This window comes from Microcaecilia unicolor, chromosome 12 (genome assembly GCF_901765095.1).
Source record: "Microcaecilia unicolor chromosome 12, aMicUni1.1, whole genome shotgun sequence".
NCBI lineage: Eukaryota > Metazoa > Chordata > Amphibia > Gymnophiona > Siphonopidae > Microcaecilia > Microcaecilia unicolor.
Genome location: NC_044042.1, coordinates 44,064,404 through 44,085,206, shown reverse-complemented (window position 1 = coordinate 44,085,206; position 20,803 = coordinate 44,064,404). Strand labels below are relative to the sequence as shown.

At 44.5% G+C, this 20,803-nt stretch overlaps 1 protein-coding gene across 4 annotated transcripts in view; it reads left to right on the top strand.

The window, feature by feature from the left end:
- Positions 1-20,803, top strand: part of LOC115481971 (NXPE family member 2-like) — an 86,933-nt gene that overhangs the window by 45,096 nt on the left and 21,034 nt on the right. For 2 of the 4 annotated variants that reach the window (XM_030221478.1, XM_030221479.1), the window contains exons 2-3: positions 1,588-1,663; positions 18,360-18,465. In XM_030221478.1, coding sequence (XP_030077338.1) covers positions 1,653-1,663; positions 18,360-18,465 — 117 coding nt within the window. In that variant the 5' untranslated portion in view covers positions 1,588-1,652. Of the gene's footprint in view, positions 1-1,587; positions 1,664-18,213; positions 18,267-18,359; positions 18,466-20,803 lie in introns of all 4 variants that reach the window. The other 2 variants (XM_030221477.1, XM_030221480.1) reach the window with 2 other exon arrangements.

The window sequence follows — 20,803 nt, the reverse complement described above, 5'->3', positions numbered from 1 at the left end:
CCTGATCTGCAGAGGATAATGGTCCCTGTTTACGCTCCTAACTTCTTTTATGCAACCCTAAAATTGCATGCAACAATTAAAACAGGATTAGATTGAAAAAAATGATAATTTGACTCTCTTGCTATGTTTTCTTTTTTTCTTTTGTGGTTTTTCACAGCATTTATCTGTGATTCGACAACAAATCTTAGATAGCCTTGAAAATGCTTTTTGGGATTCACTTATATTTTCTGGTGATATCTTCTTTTGCCCATTCTGTTCTGACCTGAGGGAAGGGAATGTCAGCTCCAGAAAGCTAGCCAAGCAATGTACTAAGATAGTCTAACAGAAAAAAAATATATATTTGTATTAATTTTTTTTTATATAGATTTTTGATCTCTATTGCAGCTCCTTCTGACCCTGGGCAAGTTATCTATCCTTCCATTGCCCCAGGTATAAGAACTTAGGGAGTTGTTTACTAAAGCTTAGCTCAAGTTATCTGCAGCAGGGCCCATAGGAATAAAATGGGCCCTGCTGCAAATAACTTGAGATAAGTTTTAGTAAACAACCCCCTTAGATTGTGAGCCCACTAGGGTCAGAGAAATAACCAGCATATAATAAAAATGTAAACAACTTTGGTTGTACCTCAATAAGGTGGTATATCAAATCCATGACTCTTTACCCTTTCTGGTTAACCTTCATTTTTGTGCATCCAAGTAGACTAGCAAGACAGCCATGCTTCTTTTTCCACATAATAAATATTACAGTGCAGACTTCTCTAAGGTGTCCCATGTGCATCTCATCAACAGTGAATTGACAAGGGCTGACACTTAGTACCCATATTTTTCAGACCTCCTTTTTTGGCGCTCTTTCTTGAATCTACCCCTATCCGCTCATCTATTTTCAGTATAGTTGAGCCTTCCTTATGGAACAATCTGCCTTTTCTTTTATGTGCTATCAAAAATTTTTAAACTGGACTTAAAACCTTTTTTCAATAAATCTTTTTGAGGCTGCTATATTTTACAATTGTTCACCTTGTTGGCAAAGAGGAGCAGACAGTTGATTGCAACATGCAGGAAACAGGATTTCTATCCTATTAAATTCTTGTAATTTCCCTTCCTTTCTTCTGTGTTTATGCATAATTGTAAATTGCCCATATGGCATTCATTGATAGTGCAGATTATCAAATAACAAACAACCTTAAGAAGCGTGGAAACTTGGCTTTGGACAGATTTGGCGTTTGAGTATATGTGTACTTTGCAAATTGCAAAGAAGGTATTCATAACCTGGCAAAACTAAAAAGGAGAAAAAGTCCTCTAAGAAAAAATACAGGAAGGAAAAGGTCCAACAAAAGGAAACATTGGAGTCAAAATGACAGACATATGTGCCTGTATTTATAACTGTGCTAGGGTAGAGTGTGCCTGCTGCCATTGGTTCCACATACAAGCGGCAGTTTCAGAAGAAATGTATACCAGCCACTTTCCCTTACACAGGTGGTTCTAATATCACTTCTATTATTCCCAGGAACTGGTGGAAGTTAAAGGAATTTTAGTGTGAGTTTAACTGGGTAGCTGCATCCTTCTTAAACAATTCCATTGTTATCTCATGAAGGGAGAAGTCTGGCAGAGAAGGGGAGCTTTGAAAACTGGAAGCAGTAGTCAGAGGACCATACCAAAATGAAGGTGTGGTAAGTACCTTCTCACCTACACAAAACAGTGGATGTGGAGCTTCATTCTACCTATAAATCCAAAAACTGCATGCAGTACACAAATAAAACATTTTAAATACATTTCACTAGATTAAAAATCAACAAACTTAGATTGTGAGCCCACCTGGGACAGAGAAATATCCAGTGTACCTGAATGTAACTCACCTTGAGCTACTACTTAAAAAAGGTGTGAGCAAAATCCAAATAAATAAATAAATAAAACAATGATAGCAACCCAGCAGCCTAGTGCAGCAGGGGAACTAGATTCCATTTCCACCTGAGGCTTTATTCCTAGAGCAGCACTTCAATCTTGGGGTGGTGGGGGAGGAAGGAAGTGCTGGGTATGCCTAAAGTGACACTTACTTATCACCAAAGCACAGCACTGAAAAGAGCTTTTGCTGCAGTGCATGAGTATTCAAGACATTTGTCAACTGATCCACTGTGGTATCAGAGCAATGGTATTAGATGTCCTAGGAAAACCTTCAGCCCCTCAATTCATTTTGAGGCCCCTAGCCCCACCTCTTTGAGATTTTGAAAATTAAATGTAATAATCATAATCAGCCCTCCTAGAACAATCCTGTAAAAATTCATACTTGAATATCATGCATTTACATTATAATTGGTGTTCATATGTGACCCGTTGAGCAAAAAGGTACCAAAAGCGGTGTATGTGACTTATTTATACTGCAAGAGAGAGGGATATCAACTGTATTATCTAGCCAAATTTCAGCCTCAGGTATGGCCTGATTACATCTTTAATAAATGAGAAATGTTTATCAGTAAAAAAAAGTAATTAACCCCAAAAATCACATAGCCCACTTTAGGGGCCTGTAGTTTTTAGGCTGTAAAACATGAAAAACCTCATTCTTTTAAACAATGGGGGATCCCTTTACTAAGCCATGGTGAAAAGTGACCTGCGGGAGTGCGAGCGGATCTTATGGGCGCATGCTGGGCCATTTTTTATCACGTCTAGGAAAAGTGCATTTTTTTTTTTAATGGGCTGGAAAATGAATGTATGCAAAAATTGAAACCAGCATGCGTTCATTTTCGGCCTGAGACCTTACCACCACCCATTGACCTAGCGGCAAGGTCTCACGTGCTATCAGGGCAGTAAGCATGCATTAGTGCCAATTTGGCATGGGCTGTACATCTGTAGACCCTCCCTTGCCTTTGTTAAAGGGTCCCTAAACTCTGAATATATATGCATACCAGCCAATATTTAAAATGATTTAACTGGCGAGGATCAGCTCCTGGCCGGTTAAATGGCCTAAAGCTGGCTAAGCGCTAATATTTATCACAAGATAGCCGGCTATCTTGACTGAACATTACTGCTTAGCCACTAGCTCGGTCACTGGCTATGTCGCATTGGCTGACCGGCTAAGTTTAGCGACCAGATAGACCTGTGTAAATAGCAGGTCTATCTTTGGCTGCTATAACTTAGCTGGTCAGCTATGTTTTAGTGGCCAAAAAAACCCTGGAAATTCAATGTTGTCGCCGGATATGGCCCTGGGATTGAATTTCCGGGTTCACACTGACTGAGGGAGTTAGCTGGGCTCCCTCCCACAGTCTCAATCATGGGCCCAATGTGTAATCAAGTTCCAAAAGCTCTTGAGCATATGCCCAGGCACAGTCTGTCCGCAGTTGTCCCACATGCCCAACACTATGACCACTCTTAAATTTGCATGTCATTAGCATTGAGCATGAGGGAGCTGCTCAGACACACTGATTGGGCGGAGTTTCTATGGAGCCATTTGGAACAGCATCGGAGTTTTGAGCATCTGGATGGATGTATGTACAACATAAGCTGGAAAACAAAACAGTATTAAATACATTTCTCCCTTCATGTATTCAAGGACATGCTTCATTTGTGCTCTGATGGTGTTTTTTAAACATACAAAGAGAAATCTGAATAAAACAATGGTTAACTAAACGCTGCCTGCCCCTCTCCCATTATCATATTAAACGCACAAGATTTAGCATAATATTTTCCATGATTTTTATAAAGTTCTCAGAATTATACTGCTGACACATGCCTCCTGCTTCTGTTTTACAGCTCAATAAAGGGGTGGGGGGGGGGGGGAGCTGCTCATCACGTAGCAAACCTATTCTTACTTTTTAGCGAGCAGTAAGCCCACGTTGGGCTTACCGCCACTTTATAAAAGGAGCCCTGTAATTGTTATTTGAAAAATCTAATAAGAAATGTTGGAGAGATAAAGTGTTAAGAGCAGGCCCTGAGCAATGAGATTTGAGTAGATTTTGTTCCTCAGCTACAGGCAGTGCTTTTACTGCATCTCTTCAAACTGGGTTTACTTAGTTCAAGGCAGTTTGCAGCTTTATTAGAGTTCACGTACAATAAACCTCTGTCCCAGTTTCATATTTAGTAAACCTAATAAAGATGATGATAAAAAGGGAGCCATTTTCAAATGCTTTCCCATGGGAAAACATAATTTAATTTAATTTAAAACACGCATATTCTGCCACACCAGAAGTTCTAAGTTGATTGCAAAATAAGGCTAAAAACAAATGGAGAAACAACCTCTTTACAGATTAATTGCTAACAGTACAAGGTACGCATATACCATATAATTAGAACAATAATACAATTTTACGAAAAGCCCTATACTTTAATAGGTAAAGCTTCAAATAACAAAAGGCACAGGAACCTAAAGAATCTCTTCTAACCCGATACTTATTTGGCTTTTCCCTTAATCAGAGATCTCATAAAAAGCAATGTTTTTAAAGATCGTCAAAATGTTTCAAAGTTAGTGATTTCTCTCAAATCCATAGGATGCCAAAGTTCTGCCCTTTTACATATTAATGTTTGTTGTTCTTTGAGCTTCAACAGGCAAATATACTTAGCTGGTCTAAGATTTTCTAAATGTTAAACATTCATACTTAACCCAGTATGTTTATGATTTTGTATTGTAAAATTGGATTCTTACAACAAATTACTTTCTTGTTGGTGCCCAAGAGTGTCCCAGATCCTGCTGCAGGTCCTGCCCAGGGTTGCCAGGTGGAAAATTTTTTTCCAGCCCGATGGAGCCCAAAAAACAGCCCAAAACCCGCCCAAACACAAACCCCGCCCCTGACACCCCCACCCCCGCGTCATCAACCCCGCCCCCGCCATCATCAACCCCGCCCCCGCCGTCACCGGCCCCGCCTCCCACGTCACCGGCCCCGCCTCCCCGTCATCGCCCCCGCCTCCCACGTCATCGGCCCCGCCTCCACGTCATCGGCCCCGCCTCCCACGTCATCGGCCCCGCCTCCCACGTCACTAACCCCGCCCAAAACGTCATTAACCCCACCCAAAAACGTCACTAACCCCGCCCCCCCGCGGCCGAAAAAACCGCCCTGAAGGCCAAAAACAGCCCAAAAAACCGCAACCCGCCGCGGGCAAAAATTTCCCGCGGCGGGTCGCGGAAAACCGCCCAATTGGGCGGTAAAACCGCCCACCTGGCAACACTGGTCCTGCCAGACTGCTTCCTGCTGGCTTAACTTCAACCCTGCTCCTCTAGCATCTCCTTTGCTGCCATCTGCTGGGCTGTTCTGGTCAGGACATGCAACTTCATCTCAGCTTCCCTCCATTAGGATACCCTTCTCTAGTTGCCTACTTTTGCCTGCTTAACAACATTTCCAAGATTTTTCCGTATTGGCCCTGCCACCTGCCGACTGCCTTCTGCTATCCTCAAAACTATAGGGATGTCTCATCAAGTACTTCTACTCTTCTACTTTTCCACCCTTATCCATTTTTCTCTCACCACGACGGAGCCCACAATCAACTTTATACCAGTTGTCTCACATGCACGGAGATTACCAGCTCGCCACCGTTACCGTGATGCTACTCACTTGGATTATACGCATGTTCAGAACCCATCGGAAGCACACTCCACTATCCCAAGGCATCTTCTGACTATCCCGTGCACAAAGAAGCAGGCTGCTCAGTTTCTCTCTCTGCGAGTCGGCTATATCAATGCGAGATCAGTTGTGAATAGACCTGAGCTACTATCGGACTGAATCTCTACCGAGGATCTTGACATCCTGTTCATCACAGAAACCTGGTTACGAGTGCCTAAGGATCCCATTCTGCTTGATCTCTGTCCGGTGGGCTACAAAATTGCTCACTGGGACAGGAAAGCCAAAAGGGGCGGCGGCCTAGCCGTCATTTACCGTTAACACCTCATTGTAGAATCCAGCACTGACCTCTTCTCCCCTTCACTCGAAATTGCTGCAGTAAATATCCATCATAGCTCGCTCAATAAACACCTGGTCTGTGTTTTATTCTACAGGCCACCAATCAACTGGCATAATAATCAAACGGACCTCTTGGACTTTTTCTCATCTGTCTGCACTGCCAGCCCAAATATCATTATATTAGGTGACCTTAATCTTCACCTGGACAATCTAAACTCCCCGGATACGCTCCAATTTCTGGATTTCCTCCTTCTCTGGGACCTAAAGTGTCCGGAAGCTTGCCCTTCTCATTCAAAAGGCCATTCCCTGGATCTCTTCACCTTTAAATTCCTTGCATTCTCTACCTCACCACCTCTCCCTCCACTAGTCCATTCTCCTCTCTCTCTCCTTCCCCTCATTCCCTTTCCTCCTTTCCTGAAGTTACTATTGAGGAAACTACACTTCTCCTTTCTTCCTCAAAATATACCACCTGTTCCTCTGATCCCATTCCCACCCACCTTCTTAATGCCATCTCTCCTGCTCTTATTCCTTTTATCTGTCACATTCTCAACCTCTCACTTTCCACTGCGACTGTCCCTGCTGCCTTTAAACATGCTGTGGTCACACCTCTCCTTAAGAAGCCTTCACTCGACCCTACTTGTCCCTCTAATTACCGACCCATCTCCCTCCTTCCTTTTCTCTCCAAATTACTTGAGCGTGCTGTTCACCACCGCTGCCTTGATTTTCTCTCCTCACATGCTATTCTTGACCCACTACAATCTGGTTTTCGCCCTCTCCACTCAACCGAAACTGCGCTTACTAAAGTCTCCAATGACCTATTACTGGCTAAATCCAGAGGTCAATATTCCATCCTCATTCTTCTTGATCTTTCCGCTGCTTTTGACACTGTCGATCACAGCATACTTCTCGATACCCTGTCCTCACTTGGATTTCAGGGCTCTGTCCTTTCCTGGTTCTCTTCCTATCTCTCCCTCCGCACCTTTAGTGTTCACTCTGGTGGATCCTCTTCTACTTCTATCCCTCTGCCTGTCAGCGTACCTCAGGGTTCTGTTCTTGGTCCCCTCTTCTTTTCTATCTACACTTCTTCCCTTGGTTCATTAATCTCATCCCATGGCTTTTCCTACCATCTCTATGCTGATGACTCCCAAATCTACCTTTCTATCCCTGATATCTCACCTTGCATCCAAACCAAAGTTTCAGCATGCTTGTCTGACATTGCTGTCTGGTTGTCTCAACGCCACCTGAAATTGAGGAGTGGCCTAGTGGTTAGGGTGGTGGACTTTGGTCCTGAGGAACTGAGTTCAATTCCCACTTCAGGCACAGGCAGCTCCTTGTGACTCTGGGCAAGTCACTTAACCCTCCATTGCCGCATTGAGCCTGCCATGAGTTGGAAAGTGTGGGGTACAAATGTAACAAAAAAAAAAAAATTAAATATGACCAAAACCAAGCTTCTCATTTTCCCCCCCAAACCCACCTCCCCGCTCCCCCCGTTTTCTATTTCTGTTGATGGCTCTCTCATTCTCCCTGTCTCCTCAGCTCGAAACCTTGGGGTCATCTTTGACTCTTCTCTCTCCTTCTCTGCTCATATCCAGCAGGTTGCCAAGACCTGTCGTTTCTTTCTTTACAACATCCATAAAATCTGCCCCTTTCTTTCCGAGCACTGTACCAAAACCCTCATCCACACCCTTGTCACCTCTCGTTTAGACTACTGCAATCTGCTTCTTGATGGCCTCCCATTTAGTCACCTCTCCCCTCTCCAGTCGGTTCAAAACTCTGCTGCCCATCTCGTCTTCTGCCAGGGTCGCTTTACTCATACTACCCCTCTCCTCAAGTCACTTCACTGGCTCCCTATCCGTTTTCGCATCCTGTTCAAACTTCTTCTACTAACCTATAAATGTACTCACTCTGCTGCTCCCCAGTATCTCTCCACACTCATCCTTCCCTACACCCCTTCCCGTGCACTCCGCTCCATGGATAAATCCTTCTTATCTGTTCCCTTCTCCACTACTGCCAACTCCAGACTTCGCGCCTTCTCTCTCGCAGGTGACATCAATCCCAATCCAGGTCCCCCCCCCCCCACCTCTCCTCTCCATATCCACGTAACCGATCCCAGAATGCCTCCAATCTCATCTCTATTCTCCTTCTCCCCCCCGCTTCCCTCCCCTTCTCGTGTGCCCTATGGAATGCCCACTCAGTATGCAACAAACTCTCCTTCACCCACGATTTGTTCATCTCCCGTTCTCTTCAACTGCTCGCTTTAACTGAAACTTGGATAACCCCTAACGACACTGCCTCAATCGCAGCCCTATGCCATGGAGGATATCTTTTCTCCCACACTCCCCGTCCAGACGCACGCGGTGGAGGCGTTGGGTTTCTTCTCTCACCCTCTTGTAGTTTCCAACCCCTCCCCCTGCCACAGTCTCACTGCTTCTCATCCTTCGAAACTCATGCCATCCGGCTATTCTACCCGACACCACTCAGAGTTGCAGTCATCTACCGCCCCCCTGATAAGCCCCTCTCTTCCTTCCTTACTGACATCGACGCTTGGCTCACCGTCTTTCATAATCCCTCATCTCCATCCCTCATTCTTGGTGATTTTAATATTCACATTGACGACCCATCCAACTCCTACGCTTCTAAATTCCTCACTCTGACATCCTCCTTTAACCTCCAACTATGCTCTACCACCCCTACTCACCGTAATGGCCATTGTCTTGACCTCGTTCTCTTCTCTTCCTGCTCACCTTCCAATTTCTGCACCTCAGTCCTTCCTATCTCAGATCATCACCTAATCACCCTCACACTTCATCACCCTCCCCCTCAACCTCGCCCAACTATAGCCACTGCCTTCAGGAATCTCCAGGCCGTCGACCCCCCTACCCTATCCTCTCATATCTCCAATCTCTTCCCTTCCATCTCGTCTTCCAAATCTGTTGACACGGCTGTCTCTGCCTACAATGAAATTCTCTCCACTGCTCTGGATACCCTAGCACCATCTGTCTCTCGACCCACTAAGCGCACTAATCCTCAGCCCTGGTTAACCCCTTGCATCCGTTACCTTCGCTGAACGACTCTGGAGGAAATCTCGCACCCTGTCAGACTTCACCCATTACAAATTCATGCTATCCTCCTTCCAGTCCTCCCTATTCCTTGCCAAACAGGAATATTATTCTCAATTAACTAATTCTCTTGGCTCCAACCCTCGTCACCTCTTCGCCACCCTCAACTCCCTACTTAAAGTGCCCTCCGCTCCCACCCACCCCCCCTCACTCTCTCCTCAAACACTAGCTGACTACTTCCGCGATAAGGTGCAGAAGATAAACCTTGAATTCACTTCCAAGCCTTCTCCTCCCGTGACTTCTTAACCCACTCCCCCAACCAACCTAGCCTGGCCTCCTCCTCCTTCTCCTCCTTCCCTGAGATCACCGAAGAGGAAACTGCTCGCCTTCTCTCTTCCTCTAAGTGCACCACCTGTTCCTCTGATCCCATTCCCACCAATCTGCTTAACAACATCTCTCCTACAGTCAACCCCTCAATCTGTCACATCCTCAACCTCTCTCTCTCCACTGCTACTGTCCCTGACACCTTCAAGCGCTCTGTAGTCACACCACTTCTCAAAAAACCATCACTAGACCCCACCTGTCCCTCCAACTACCGTCCCATCTCTCTTCTACCATTCCTCTCCAAATTACTTGAACGCGCTGTCCACAACCGCTGCCTTGATTTCCTCTCCTCTCAGGCCGTCCTCGATCCGCTCCAATCTGGCTTTCGCCCACTACATTCGACAGAAACAGCACTCTCTAAAGTCTGTAATGACTTGTTCCTTGCCAAATCCAAAAGTCACTATTCCATCCTCATCCTCCTCGACCTATCTGCCGCCTTTGACACTGTCAATCATAATTTACTTCTTGACACACTGTCCTCATTCAGGTTACAGGGCTCCGTCCTCTCCTGGTTCTCTTCGTATCTTTCTCAACGCACCTTCAGAGTATATTCTAATGGCTCTTCTTCCACCCCCATCCCGCTCTCTGTTGGGGTTCCTCAAGGTTCTGTCCTTGGACCACTTCTTTTCTCAATCTACACCTCTTCCCTGGGCTCGCTGATCTCATCACATGGTTTCCAGTACCATCTCTATGCTGATGACACCCAGCTTTATCTCTCCACTCCCGACATCACGGTCGAAACCCAGGCCAAAGTTTCGGCCTGCCTTTCAGACATCGCTGCCTGGATGTCCAACCGGCATCTGAAACTGAACATGGCAAAGACTGAGCTCCTTGTCTTTCCACCCAAACCCTCTTCTCCTCTTCCCCCACTTTCCGTCTCTGTTGACAACGCCCTCATCCTCCCCGTCGCTTCAGCCCGCAATCTCGGAGTCATCTTTGACTCCTCCCTCTCCTTCTCTGCCCATATCCAGCAGATAGCTGTCGCTTCTTCCTCTATAATATTAGCAAAATTCGCCCATTCCTCTCTGAACAGACCACCCGAACCCTCGTCCACTCGCTCGTCACCTCTCGTCTTGACTATTGCAACCTTCTTCTCACTGGCCTCCCGCTTAACCATCTATCCCCCCTTCAATCTGTCCAAAATTCTGCCGCACGTCTTATCTACCGCGTGAACCGATACTCTCATATCACCCCTCTCCTCAAGTCACTTCACTGGCTCCCGATCCGCTACTGTATACAGTTCAAGCTTCTCCTTTTAACCTTCAAATGCACTCAATCTGCAGCTCCCCAGTACCTCTCTACACTCCTCTCCCCGTATGTTCCCACCCGTAACCTCTGCTTTCAGGACAAATCACTCCTATCTGTACCCTTCTCCACCACCGCTAACTCCAGACTCTGCCCCTTCTGCCTCGCATCACCATATGCCTGGAACAGCCTTCCCGAGCCCATACGTCATGCGCCCTCCCTGCCCATCTTCAAGTCCTCACTCAAAGCTCATCTCTTCTCCCTTGCTTTTGGCGCATAACCACCTTCCCCACTCATGATACCTACACTGACTACATAGTTTGTAACCTTTAGATTGTAAGCTCTTTTGAGCAGGGATGGTCCTTCCCCATGTTAAACTTGTACAGCGCTGCGTAACCCTGGCAGCGCTATAGAAATGCTAAGTAGTAGTAGTAGTAGCTGCACCCTACGCCTGGAATAAACTTCCTGAGCCCCTACGTCTTGCCCCATCCTTGGCCACCTTTAAATCTAGACTGAAAGCCCACCTCTTTAACATTGCTTTTGACTCGTAACCACTTGTAACCACTCGCCTCCACCTACCCTCCTCTCTTCCTTCCCGTACACATTAATTGATTTGATTTGCTTACTTTATTTTTTGTCTATTAGATTGTAAGCTCTTTGAGCAGGGACTGTCTTTCTTTTATGTTTGTGCAGCGCTGCGTACGCCTTGTAGCGCTATAGAAATGCTAAATAGTAGTAGTAGTAGGATGTCTCCAATTTTCACCTAAATGATATCCGCTGGACTGAAGTGGTCTGGTCTGATCACTACAAGCTACAATTCACCTTGAGCTGGTTAAGATCGGGACTGCATCGCTGCAGCCCAATACGCACTTACAACTCGAGAGGTGCAATCGACATTCCTCTATTCTGGAAGTCAGTTTACAGCAATAACTGGACAGAGCCAGCCGATTCTGCACAATATCTCACAGCCTGGGACGACAAATGTCGGAGTGTTTTAGACTCTATAGCACCCACGCAACTCAAATCTTCCTATTTCCGTAGTTCCACGCCTTGGTTTTCCAATGAACTAAAAACACTGAAAACCGAAACACGGAAGCTTGAGCATGCATGGCGCAAAAATAAGACAGGGCTAGCGCTGGAAGCTTGGAAAGTCAACCATCGCAAATATAAGTATGCCATCAAGAAAGCCAAACGGTTTTATTTTTCCTTGAAACTAAAAACTGCAGGTAATGATTGCAAAAAGCTAAACCAGCTCTTGAACTCTTTTCTCACCACAAATAAGCTAGAGACCTCTCAGGACGATCCACCTTCGGTGGACCTGCTTGCTACTTATTTCAAGGACAAAATACAAGATCTCAGGTCAATTCTAATTAGTTCCCCAGCTGATGTGGATGGCTTCTTAGATTCACTGAATCCGGGCACTGCTTCCTGCCCAGCCGACCGCACATGGACTGCCTTTGAAAGCGTTCCTGTAGACCACATTTCTAAAACACTCCTGAAGTTTTCCAACAAGTTTTGTGGTTTGGATGCTTGCCCCAGTCACCTTTTAAAAGCGGCCCCAAAGCGCTTCATCGTTGACCTAACTACTTATCTTAATTACATGTTGAACCATGGCATCTTCCCCCCAGAGCATGGCAGAATCCTTCTCACGCCTATTCCGCAGAATCCAAAGATAAGAGCCAACATCACTTCAAACTACCGACCAGTGGCATCCATACCGCTGATTGTCAAAGTAATGGACAGCTTGGTGAATACTCAGTTAAATGAATTCCTTGAAACCTTTGACATTCTGCACTGCGCTCAGTCAGGTTTCTGTGCTCAGTTCAGCACTGAAACAGTTCTGGTCACAGCTCTGTCTGATTTTAAAAGGGGCATTTCTGTTGGTAAGAAAATATTACTGGTGCAGTTCGACATGTCCAGCGCGTTTGATATGGTGGACCACAACATCCTACTACATCTACTGGACACCCTAGGCATCAGAGGGTGCGTGTTACACTGGTTTAAGGGTTTTCTGTCCACCAGAACTTACCAGGTCAAAGGCACTCCAGATCATTCAGCACCTTGGAAGGCTTCTTGTGGGGTTCCCCAAGGTTCGCCCCTTTCTCCAACCCTATTCAATATCATGCTGTTTCCCCTTGCAACCGCTCTAGCAAACCTAGGCCTGAAACCATTTATCTATGCAGATGACATAACCATCACCATCCCCTTCCATTCCTCATTAGATGAAATCACAGATCTGATCGAAGCAAGCTTTTCCATCTTGGAACGTTGGGCTCAGGTATGTCGGTTTAAGTTAAACAAAGACAAAACTCAGTGTCTTGTGCTCTCGTCCGTCCATGCCAGATTTTCCTCAAGCTCCCTTGTCATTAAAGACCAGACCCTCCCCATTTCACAGAGCCTTAGACTTCTGGGTGTTGAGCTGGACCCTCACCTGCACCTGGATCTGTAAGTGCGAGCGGTCACCAAGCGGATGTTCTATGCAATGTGGAGGCTGCGGCGTGTTAGGTTTTGTCTCACCAGAGAGCTCTTCCGCACACTCGTCCACTGGCTGGTTCTGTCTCACCTGGACTACTGTAGTGGGATTTATGCAAGTTGCCAGGAGCATCTACTAAGCAAATTCCAGACTGCCCAGAATACTGCTGTGAGACTCATCTTGGGTGAATCGCGCATGGTTCCTGCGCAGCCCCTATGTTTCCGACTACACTGGCTACCTGTGAGAGAACGAATCGCATTCATGATCTTCACATTGACACATAAAATAATTTACGGATTAGCACCGGAATACATGATTCCTCTAATAGATCTCCCACCTAGAAATGCCATCACTACAGCCCTTTCCTTTTTACAACTACATTACCCATCTTGCAGGGGTGTTAAATACAAGCTTCTATTTGCCTCTACTTTCCACTACTCCAGCCCGAAGACTTGGAATGCTCTTCCCCTGTTCCTGAAAATGCAAGCTGACCACCATCTTTTCAAGAAGCTGCTGAAAACGTATCTTTTTGAAAAAGTGTATCCCATTAGTAACTCTGCTGTTTAGCCTTCCTAATGGCTGCTAGCGTATTATCCTTTTCTACTGTACACTTCATGTGTTGTGTCTTTTAACTTTTGTAATTCATGGAAGCCACATCAATATAATTTAAGCTCAGACCCACCAAGACACTGAGATACTCTAGTCCAGAGTGCCAAATTGTGGAGGGCGGGAAGCATGGTCTGATCTTAAATTATAGTGACTCAGAACATTACTGTTTCCAGCAGGTTTTCAACATCACATCCAACAGATCTGACAACCCCTGAAGCAGGTGATCATCCCGCTGAAACACAGTCCTGTGTCGGGTCTTCTGGTAGTACATGTGGTGCTTTGTAATAAACATTTCTTATTGACTACACTGGTGGCATCTTGCAACTCCAAAGGGGGCATGGCCATGGGAGGGGCATGGGCAGGTCAGGGGATTTCCCAGAAATTAGGCATGATGTTATAGAATGCCTACATTTGCGTGCCTAACTGCCATCAGTTGGGTGCAATGTTTACACCAGCCTTGGTAGGTGTAAATGCTTGCATCCAAAATTAGGCGTCAAATGCACACTAATCTAGCATTCTGTAAAAGTCGTTCCATGCAGAATGCCCTTTATAGAATACTAACTCAGCATGCATCATGCTATGTTAGGCGCCATGTACAGCATCTAGCCCAAACAATGCAGAATATGCGTGTTTTATATTATATAATGCAGCTAAAGATAGCAAAGACAAATTATTTTTCTAAACAAATACAAGAGGCTTCAAACTCATCTAAACAGTTATTTCGTATTATGAAACAGTTAACATCAAAACCAGGTATAAATATAGAGAAAATATACGTAGAATCGGAAATATTAGCAAAATTCTTCATATCGAAGATTGATAAGCTAAGATCCCAGTTTGCTAAGGCTATAAATGCAGAGGAGTTATCTATTACAAATTCACTCTTATCAGGAGTATGGCATCAATTTGAGATTCCTTCACTAATATCTTTTCAAAAATTGATGTCACATATCTCACCTACCTATAGCTTATTAGATCCGATACCATCAAACTGGTTAAAAAGCTCATCATTAGAACTACAAACTCATTTATACTTAATTATAATAAAAAATCTTACAGAAGGAATAGTTCCAACAGTTCTTAAAGAGGCCTTGGTAAGACCCAGTTTAAAGAAACCTTCCTTAGATCCATATTCCCCGGGAAATTATCGTCCGGTGTCCAACCCTTCATTTTTATCCAAAATACTAGAAACAGTTGTGTTTACTCAGCTACAATCTTACATAGAAACTAAAAATATATTACACCCAAGACAATCAGGCTTTAGGAAAGGACACAGCACTGAGACAGTTATAACTTCTTTTTTAAGTGAAATACACGCTAGATTGGAACAGGGCTACATTGCATTAATTATCTCGCTTGATTTATCAGCAGCATTTGATCTTATAGATCATGATCTACTACTAAATCGTTTGAAGGAAATTGGCATTACAGGTACGATCCATGACTGGTTCACTTCTTCTTACATATCGGTCGTTTAAAGTAGTCCAAAATTGTTCCACTTCGAAAAGTTATCCTGTTTCTTGTGGGGTACCACAAGGATCGGTTCTATCACCAATTTTGGTCAATATATATAGAGGGGCATAATCGAACGAAAACGTCTATCTCCATGGGTGTTTATCTCCGAGAACGGGTCCGTGAAGGGGCGGACCGAACCGTATTTTTGAAAAAAATAGACGTCCATGTTTTATTCGACAATTTGTGAGCTGGGCGTTTTTGTTTTTCAGTGATAATGGAAAATGAAAGCGCCCAGCTCAAAAATGAATAAATCCAAGGCATTTGTTCGTGGGAGGGGCCAGGAGTCGTAGTGCACTGGTCCCCCTCACATGCCAGGACACCAACCGGGCACCCTAGGGGGCACTTTTACAAAAACAAAAAAAAAGGTAAAAGAGCTCCCAGGTGCATAGCACCCTTCCCTTGTGTGTTGAGCCCCCCAAATCTCCCTCAAAACCCACCATTACTATAGCCCTAAGGGGTGAAGGGGGGCACCTACATGTGGGTACAGTGGGTTTGGGGGGGTTGGACGACTAAGCATTAAGCAGCATAATTGTAACAGGTAGGGGGGGGATGGGCCTGGGTCCACCTGCCTGAAGTCCACTGCACCCCCTAACAACTGCTCCAGGGACCTGCATACTGCTGCCAGGGAGGTGGGTATGACATTTGAGGGTGAAAATAAAAAGTTGTGAAACATCATTTTTTGTGGTGGGAGGGGGTAAGTGTCAATAGAGAATCCACAAAGCGTGGAGAACTCAAAGAAGACCCACGGATACTTTGTAAAACAAACAAAAAAGTGGGCACAAAACCAGGAGTCCCAGAGACTGGATCACAGTAAAGCTAAAACCAAATTTTATTAATTAGTATATTTGACTCGTATATTTGACTCGACACAACCGTTGTGTTTCGGCCAAAGGGCCTGCATCAGGAGTCTAAATACAAAGGTAGACAGCTAATGATGATCCAGAATAAGAAATACTGGCGAACCTGCATCAGGAGTCTAAATACAAAGGTAGACAGCTAATGATGATCCAGAATAAGAAATACTGGCGAATAGTGTATAAATGGTCTTAAAAAAAGACCTTTGTATTGAATTGTGGAACGGATCACTTGCGTGAAGAGTTCAGGGGGTTAGTGACCACTGGGGGAGTCGGGAGGTCATCCCCGATTCCCTCTGGTGGTAATCTGGTCATTTAGGGCACTTTTTGGGAGCCTTATTCGTGAAAAAACAGGGTCCAGGAAAAGTGCCCTAAATTGTAGCTACAAACGCATACTTTTTTTCCATTATCGGCGAAAGGCGCCCATCTCTGTTCGGGTGATAACCATGCCCCAGTCCCGCCTTCACCACGCCTCCGACATGCCCCCGTCAACTTTGTACGCTTCCGCGATGGAGTGCAGTTGAAAACGTCCAAGTTCGGCTTTTGATTATACCGCGTTATTCGTTTTTGTGAGATAAATGTCCATCTCACGATTTAGGTCGGAACTTGGGCGTTTTTCTCGTTCGATTATAAGCAGGATATTAGCCCTTTTGCATTCCTCATCCAGTCCTTGGGTATTAGTTTTTATTCGTATGCGGATGATTTTCTTTTGATTCACTATGTGAAACCATTAGACATTGAATTAACACAAATTCAAAGCTGCCTTGATGAGGTGGCTAGTTGGCTCAAAAAACATCATTTAATATTAAACCCAGACAAGACTGTTACATCCTGGATCACAGGTCGTGAAACAGTCCCTTCTGTAATACCTGTATTATTTGATAAACAAATACCAACGGTGCAAGCCTTTAAATATTTAGGAGTTATTATTGACTCAGCTCTATCGTTTAACGAACAAATATCTGAGATAGTTAAAAAATCATTTTATCATCTGCGAAAACTGCGTTCAATTAGAAATTCAATTGATAAAGCTTTGTTATGTATCTTAACATATGCATATATTATAACACATCTGGACTACTGCAATGCCATCTATGCAGGTCTTACCAAGGTCATTATAAAACGGCTACAGATGATACAAAATACGGCAGCTCGTATTATTTGTAGAGTCTCAAAATACGATAGGATTACACCACTTCTATATCATCTTCATTGGCTTTCAGTTGAAGCCAGAATAAAATTTAAAATTCTTTCTCTGACACATAAAGCAGTACATTCACTGACTCCATCATATTTAGCTAATCTTACATTACCATATTCACCTACATGAACACTTCGATCGCTTACAGATAATAGATTAGTAATTCCACCACCACAAAAGGCTAGATGGGGAACCTACTAGAAACTCAGCTTTCTTTTTTCTAGCTCCCTCTATTTGGAACTGTCTTCCTAAACCTGTTAGATTGGAAGAGTCCTATATTCAGATTCGCAAACTTTTGAAAACATATCTGTTTCAGGATACGTTCAATAATAATCTGGGATGAAAGGGGAAAAACAGACAGAATGAATATGCAGTAACAAATAATATGATTATTTATACAGTTTGTTTTTAATGATTGAACATTGTTGTTTATATCTTTTAGAATGGATGTTTTAGTTTGCTGTGCTTTTCTATCAAACTAATGGATTTCTTATATGTTTTTATTATAATATGTTATTTTTAAGATGTAAACCGTTCTGTTTTGTAAATGCAATTAAAGACGGTATAGTAAATAAATAAACGATAATGTAACTGCAATATCAGGCTAGATCACTACTACCTAATACGGGGACAACACAAGTCCCTGAATGCCACAAGCTGGTCAGATTTTCAGGACATGTACACTGAATATGTCTGGGATGCATTTGTTTGTCCTTTATTACACACTTCATGGTTGGCACGTTTTACTTGGCAATTTTCTGTTTCTTTTGATGTCTTAGCCTAATTATTTATTATTACCATCCGTGGCTCAGATAATTTGATTGACTCCTGAGGCAGGTGCTGTTGGCGCCAAAATGCAGAACTGTGTCTAGTCTGTTTTTAGGATTTGTTTTTTTAATAAACCTACTGTTTGGTTACACATTTGGTCTACCCCCCCCCCCCCCCCCTAATTTTTACTTTTTTTTCGGTTTTTTACACTTTTCGTGTTTTGCTTTAAGGGGGAGACTTCTGCTTATTTTGTATGTATGCAGATGCTTCTCCTGCATATTCGGTATGGAAATCTTTGAAAAACTAACAGACTTGCAGTACTTGAGGACAAGTTATCTATCTCTAATGTATTACTCCCCTCCTTTGCTCATTACAGGGCATCTGAAACGTTTCCGTCAAACACAATGAAGAATGCCTTCAGGCTGATATTAGCCATGACAGTGACTTTTCTGTTTATCACATGGTATCGAAATGCAGAACAGGTACAATTTTTTTAATTTTTTGACAAATATTAAAACCAAGGCTTCAGTGGACCACCAAGACTGAGAAACAACTGAGGGGTGCTCATCGTCACAGTGCTTGATAAATCCAACAGACAGGACTAAAGCTCTTCTTTTTATGTGGGGACGTGTCTATCGCAAAAATAATAATAAGTCCTAAGCAATTGTTTCTTAAAGTACTACCTGTTAACAGAGTGAAAATCACCTCTAACTCTCTGTCATCCAGTATTACCACACTCTTAGTAATTCATTATTCAGTTCTTCATATGAAGAAGGATCATCAGAATTCACAGCATCAACGTTGCTTATCAAGTTTTCAGACAGCAGCGATGTGCAAACCTTCATCGATCCATTTATACAGATGGATCGATGAAAGATTTGCACATCATCACAGTGCAGCATTTGGACTTTCCAAAGACATCCCAGATTGTTGCAACCTCTCCTATTCAATTCTTTTCTTGTCAATTGCTATTTCAATGGGTAAGGAGGGGGCATTCTTCATTTCATCTCTCTATATAAAACGCACCTCCAACGTTCTATTGAAGCCTCACTTTTCCCAACGTTCTAAAAATGAGGCGGTGTAGATCGATGCTGCTCCATGAGTGTATGCCCCACCCTCACATCACAACGTGATGACATCGAGGGCGGAGCACTTACACTCAACGAATAGCATCGCCCACCCATTCCTACGCGAAAAAGGGACGTCAGACGCATCGCAAATGCGAACGAACAGCAAGAAAGGGAGGACTACCATCGCCCCGCCCTCGCGTCACAACGCGATGACAAGGGCGGAGCACTGACATGGGAGGAAGTGAGGGAGGAAAGCAGCATGAACGTGGGAGGGAGGGAACGAGCCTGCCTGAATATGGGAGGGAGGCAGGCAGGCAGCCAGACTGAACGTTGGAGGGAGGGAGGGAGCCAGCCAGCCAGCCAGAACGTGGGAGGGAGGGAGGCAGCTTGAACGAGGCAGTGGCAGAGAGGGCCACGACCCTGAAAGGTGGAGGGAGGGAGGGGGCCACGACCCTGAAGCTGGGAGGGGGGGAGGGGAGGAAAAAGGGGAGGGGGAGGTAAGACAGGGGGCGGCAGAGGGGGGGGCCCTGCCGCACACTCATTCATTCTTACACACACACTCTCACACAGACAGCCTCACTCTATGTCACAAGGCAGGCAGCCAGCCTGAACGTGGGAGGGAGGGAGGGAGCGAGCCAGGCAGCCAGAACGTGGGAGGGAGGGAGGCAGGCAGCTTGAATGAGGCAGTGGGAGAGAGGGCCATGACCCTGAAAGGCGGAGGGGGGGGGGCCACGACCCTGAAGCTGGGAGGGGGGAGGGGAGGAAAAAGGGGAGGGGGAGGGGAAGGAAGGGGGAGAGGGAAGACATGGGGGCAGGAGACAGAGAGGGGGCCCCTGCCACACACTCTCATTCTTTCTCACACACACTCTCTCATTCTCACACACACACTCTCACACAGCCTCACTCTATGTCACACACATACACACACACACACACACACACACACACACACTCGCACATTCACTCTGTCTCTCTCTCTCTCTCTCACACAGTCACTCTTGCACACACTCTCTCAAATATACACACTACGATGAAAACCTTGCTAGCGCCCGTTTCATTGGTCTCAGAAACGGGCCTTTTTTACTAGTTATAAATATTCCTCAGCAGAGTTTTTAGCAGCTCTGATACATAAGGCGATAAAGAGGACCAGATCCCACTCTTCCTCCCTCCGAAAAAGCTAAAAGTCAAAACTGGCACAAAAGCTGCTCTGAGTCTATGACATTTTTATCATATTGTTCCATGTCATTTTTAATCAAAAATGACAGGCAAAAAACCTAAATGTTTTTTATCTATGTCATCAATAGTATGCATTGTTGCACAATATGACACATTATTGCACAATCACAAGCACTAATGCACAAGTAGTGCACCCAATTGTTCTATAATGCACACTGTTTATCAATAGGCACCCTACTGAACAATACTGCATATTTTTTGAGCAATAGGATGCATTATTTAAGCTATACTGTGCACTACAATGCAATAGTTTACATTATTGCCCCAGAAATGAAAGAAAGTGTAACAATATGAATTGAAGAAATCCTGTAAATGACACAGAGTGGCATAATCGAACATGGATGCCCATCTTCATGGGCGACTATCTCCGAGGACGGGTATGCGAAGGGGAGGGACAGACCGTATTTTCGAAAAAGATGGGCGGCCATCTTTTGTTTCGATAATACGGTTGGTGCCGGGCAAATGCATCAGATTTGGGCGGATTTGAGATGGGCGGTATCGGTTTTGAGCAATA